This window comes from Rhinoraja longicauda, chromosome 39, assembly GCF_053455715.1.
Source record: "Rhinoraja longicauda isolate Sanriku21f chromosome 39, sRhiLon1.1, whole genome shotgun sequence".
In the NCBI taxonomy this organism is placed as follows: Eukaryota; Metazoa; Chordata; class Chondrichthyes; order Rajiformes; family Arhynchobatidae; genus Rhinoraja; species Rhinoraja longicauda.
In genome coordinates this window covers 17,058,970-17,064,350 of record NC_135991.1, presented here as the reverse complement: position 1 = coordinate 17,064,350, position 5,381 = coordinate 17,058,970, and the positions used below count along the sequence as shown (strand labels likewise).

The following is a 5,381-nucleotide window of genomic DNA, read 5'->3' as shown; positions in this document are numbered from 1 at the left end:
AATAAATATATAATTATGTAATGAAAATAATAAATAATATATTTCCCAGCATGTAATTTATATAATAAAGATAATATCCTGTATAACTTATAAACAGAATATAATGTAATATATCATTTATATAATGTAATATAATGTAATATATCATTTATATAATGTAATATAATGTAATATATCATTTATATAATGTAATATAATGTAATATATCATTTATATAATGTAATATAATGTAATATATCATTTATAAACTGAATATAATGTAATATATCATTCATATACTGACTATAATGTGATATATTATTTAGATATTAAATATAATGTAATATACCATTTATATACTGAATATAATGTAATATACATTTATTTGCAGAATATAATGTAGTATACCATTTATATAGACTAGATAATGTAATATATCATATATATACAGACTATAATGTAATATACCATTTATATACATTTATATAATGTAATATATAATTTATATACATTTATATACTGTAATATACCATTTATATACAGACTATAATGTAATATACCATTTATATACATTTATATAATGTAATATACCATTTATATACAGACTATAATGTAATATACCATTTATATACATTTATATAATGTAATATATAATTTATATACATTTATATAATGTAATATACCATTTATATACATTTATATACTGTAATATACCATTTATATACAGACTATAATGTGATATATTATTTAGATATTAAATATAATGTAATATATCATTTATATAATGTAATATTTAATATATTTACAGAATATAATGTAATATTTCATTTATAAACTGAATATAATGTAATATATCATTTATATAATGTAATATAATGTAATATATCCGTCAGGACAAATCTTCCGTATGTTTGTTTGATGTGAAGTCTTGTGTGTTTTGTGACGGGTCTTTGAGTATCTTCAAAAACGCAATATAAAATAAATGTATTATTATTATTATTATTATATAATGTAGCTCTCCGGGCTAGCACAGAAATGTGGCTGAATGGGCCGAATGGCCTAAAATAATGTGATCATATATATTATTGTATCCCATTTATTATATACATATGGTTTTACATTTATGTATCACGTTATATTCAGTAAATAAATGATATATTACATTATAGTCAGTATGTAAATGATATATTACATTATAGTCAGTATGTAAATGATATATTAACATTATAGTCAGTATGTAAATGATATATTAACATTATAGTCAGTATGTAAATGATATATTAACATTATAGTCAGTATGTAAATGATATATTAACATTATAGTCAGTATGTAAATGATATATTAACATTATAGTCAGTATGTAAATGATATATTAACATTATAGTCAGTATGTAAATGATATATTAACATTATAGTCTGTATATAAATGATATATTAACATTATAGTCTGTATATAAATGATATATTAACATTATAGTCTGTATATAAATGATATATTAACATTATAGTCTGTATATAAATGATATATTAACATTATAGTCTGTATATAAATGATATATTAACATTATAGTCAGTATATAAATGATATATTAACATTATAGTCTGTATATAAATGATATATTACATCATAGTCAGTATGTAAATGATATATTAACATTATATAAATGATATATTACATTATAGTCTGTATATCATATCATATCACCATATCATATATATACAGCCGGAAACAGGCCCTTCGGCCCACCAAGTCCGTGCCGCCCAGCGATCCCCGCACATTAACACTATCCTACACCCACTGGGGACAATGTTTACATTTACCCAGCCAATTAACCTACAAACCTGTACGTCTTTGGAGTGTGGGAGGAAACCGAAGATCTCGGAGTAAACCCACGCAGGTCACGGGGAGAGAACGTACAAACTCCTTACAGTACAGCACCCGTAGTCAGGATCGAACCTGAGTCTCCGGCGCTGCATTCGCTGTAAAGCAGCAACTCTACCGTATGTAAATGATATATTAACATTATATAAATGATATATTACATTATAGTCTGTATATAAATGATATATTAACATCATAGTCTGTATATCATATCATATCACCATATCATATATATATACAGCCGGAAACAGGCCCTTCGGCCCACCAAGTCCGTGCCGCCCAGTGATCCCCGCACATTAACACTATCCTACACACACTAGGGACAATGTTTACATTTACCCAGCCAATTAACCTACATACCTGTACGTCTTTGGAGATAAATGATATATTACATTATAGTCTGTATATAAATGATATATTACATTATATTTAATATCTAAATAATATATCACATTATAGTCTGTAAATAAATGATATATTACATTATATTCAGTATATAAATGTATATTACATTATAGTCTTCCAGTATATAAATAATATATCACATTATATTCAGTATATAAATTTATCTATTACATTATAGTCTGTATATAAATGATATATTACATTATATTCAGTATATAAATTTACTGAATATAATGTAATATATCATTTATTTGCAGAATATGTAATATTTCATTTATACACTGAATATAATGTAATATATCATTTATTTACTGAATATAACATGATACATAAATGTAAAATCATATGTATATAATAAATGGGATATAATGATATATTTGATCACATTATTTTAGGCCATTCGGCCCTTTGAGTCACATTTCTGTGCTGGCCCGAAGAGCCATAATGGCCTCCTCCTGCACCTATTTTCTGTGATCAGATATAATGCGATTATATTATATAATTCATAAAATAAACATGACATATTATGTCTGAAGAAGGGTCTCGACCCGAAACCTCGCCCATTCCTTCTCTCCACAGATGCTGCCTGACCCGCTGAGTTACTCCAGCACTCTGTTGGGTGGGGTTGGCTTGGCTTGGGTGGGGTTGGATTGGTTTGGGTGGGGTTGGGTTTGGTGTGGTTGGCTTGGCTTGGGCTGGGAGGGGTTGGGTTGGGTGGGGTTGGTTTGGGTTGGCTTGGCTTGGGTTGGGTTGGTTTGGGTGGGGTTGGGTTGGGTTGGGGCTGGGTTGGGTTGGTTTGAGTGGGGTTGGGTTGGTTTGGATTGGGTTGGGTTGGTTTGGATTGGGTTGGATTGGGTTGGTTTGGGTTGGGTTGGTTTGGATTGGGTTGGGTTGGTGTTGGGTTGGGTTGGTTTGGGTTGGGTTGGTTTGGATTGGGTTGGGTTGGTGTTGGGTTGGGTTGGTTTGGGTTGGGTTGGTTTGGATTGGGTTGGGTTGGTGTTGGGTTGGGTTGGTTTGGATTGGGTTGGGTTGGTGTTGGGTTGGGTTGGTTTGAGTGGGGTTGGGTTGGGTTGGGTTGGTTTGGATTGGGTTGGGTTGGTGTTGGGTTGGGTTGGTTTGGGTTGGGTTGGGTTGGTTTGGATTGGGTTGGGTTGGTGTTGGGTTGGGTTGGGTTGGGTTGGGTTGGTTTGGGTTGGGTTGGTTTGGGTGGGGTTGGGTTGGGTTGGGGCTGGGTTGGGTTGGTTTGAGTGGGGTTGGGTTGGGTTGGGTTGGTTTGAGTGGGGTTGGGTTGGTTTGGATTGGGTTGGGTTGGTGTTGGGTTGGGTTGGTTTGGGTTGGGTTGGTTTGGATTGGGTTGGGTTGGTGTTGGGTTGGGTGGGGTTGGGTTGGGTTGGGTTCTTGATTCTGCTGCTGGTCTTGCCGAGGCAGCGTGAGGTGTAGATGGAGGCGATGGAAGGAAGGGAGGTTTGTTTGTGCGTGCGTGACGGTCCACAACTCTCGGCGTTTCCTCGAGGGTCTCGGACGGCGTTGTTCCCAAACCGTACCGCGATTCATCCCGGTAAAATGCTTTCCGAGGCACATCTGTAGAAGTTGGGGAGAGTCGTCGGGGACGTGCCGGATCTCCTCAGCCTTCTGAGGGAGAAGAGTTGTTGACTGACACAAAATGCTGGAGTAACTCAGCGGGTCAGGCAGCATCTGTGGAGAACGTGGACGGGTGACGTTTGAGGTTGAGACCCTTCTTTGTCTATCTAAACCAGCACCAGCAGATCTTTCTTACACAAGTAGAGTTGTTGGTGCTTTCTTGGCCGTTGTGTTGATGTGGTTGGTCCAGGACAAGTTGATGGTGACGTTCACGTCTGTAGACGTTGGTGAGGGTTGTATGGGACATGGCGGACTGGCTAAGCTTCAGGAAGTCAAGGCGTAGGTGTGCGTTCTTGGCCATTGCGTTGATGTGGTCCAGGACGAGTTGCTGGTGACGTTTACTGTAGACGTTGGTGAGGGTTGTATGGGACATGGCGGACTGGCTAGGCTTCAGGACGTCGAGGCGTTGGTGTGCGTTCTTGGCCATTGCGTTGATGTGGTCTAGGACGAGTTGCTGGTGACGTTCACGTCTGTAGACATTGGTGAGGGTTGTTGGGGACATGGCGGACTGGCTAAGCTTGAGGAAGTCAAGGTGTAGGTGTGCGTTCTTGGCCATTGCGTTGATGTGGTCCAGGACGAGTTGCTGGTGACGTTTACTGTAGACGTTGATGAGGGTTGTATGGGACATGGCGGACTGGCTAAGCTTGGTGTGCGTTCTTGGCCATTGCATTGATGTGGTCCAGGACGAGTTGCTGGCGACGTTTACTGTAGACGTTGATGAGGGTTGTTGGGGACATGGCGGACTGGCTAAGCTTGGTGTGCGTTCTTGGCCATTGCGTTGATGTGGTTCAGGATGAGTTGCTGGTGACGTTTACTGTAGACGTTGGTGAGGGTTGTTGGGGACATGGCGGACTGGCTAAGCTTGAGGAAGTCGAGGCGTTGGTGTGCGTTCTTGGCCATTGCGTTGATGTGGTCCAGGACGAGTTGCTGGCGACGTTTACTGTAGACGTTGGTGAGGGTTGTATGGGACATGGCGGACTGGCTAGGCTTGAGGAAGTCAAGGTGTAGGTGTGCGTTCTTGGCCATTGCGTTGATGTGGTCCAGGACGAGTTGCTGGTGACGTTTACTGTAGACGTTGGTGAGGGTTGTATGGGACATGGCGGACTGGCTAAACTTGAGGAAGTCAAGGAGTTGGTGTGCGTTCTTGGCCATTGCTCTGATGTGGTCCAGGACGAGTTGCTGGCGACGTTTACTGTAGACGTTGGTGAAGGTTGTATGGGACATGGCGGACTGGCTAAGCTTGGTGTGCGTTCTTGGCCATTGCTTTGATGTGGTCCAGGACAAGTTGCTGGTGACGTTCACGTCTGTAGACGTTGGTGAGGGTTGTATGGGACATGGCGGACTGGCTAGGCTTCAGGACGTCGAGGCGTTGGTGTGCGTTCTTGGCCATTGCGTTGATGTGGTCTAGGACGAGTTGCTGGTGACGTTCACGTCTGTAGACATTGGTGAGGGTTGTTGGGGACATGGCGGACT

General features: G+C 38.7%; 1 protein-coding gene across 1 annotated transcript in view; it reads right to left on the bottom strand.

The window, feature by feature from the left end:
- LOC144611242 (uncharacterized) overlaps positions 1-4,536 on the bottom strand; it is a 7,956-nt gene extending 3,420 nt beyond the window's left edge. The window contains exons 1-2 of the mRNA XM_078430285.1: positions 4,122-4,536; positions 3,763-3,848 (exon numbers count right to left, since the gene is read on the bottom strand). Of these exons, the coding sequence (XP_078286411.1) occupies positions 3,763-3,848; positions 4,122-4,536 (501 nt within the window). The remainder of the gene's footprint in view (positions 1-3,762; positions 3,849-4,121) is intronic.
- Positions 4,537-5,381: the final 845 nt, after the last annotated feature.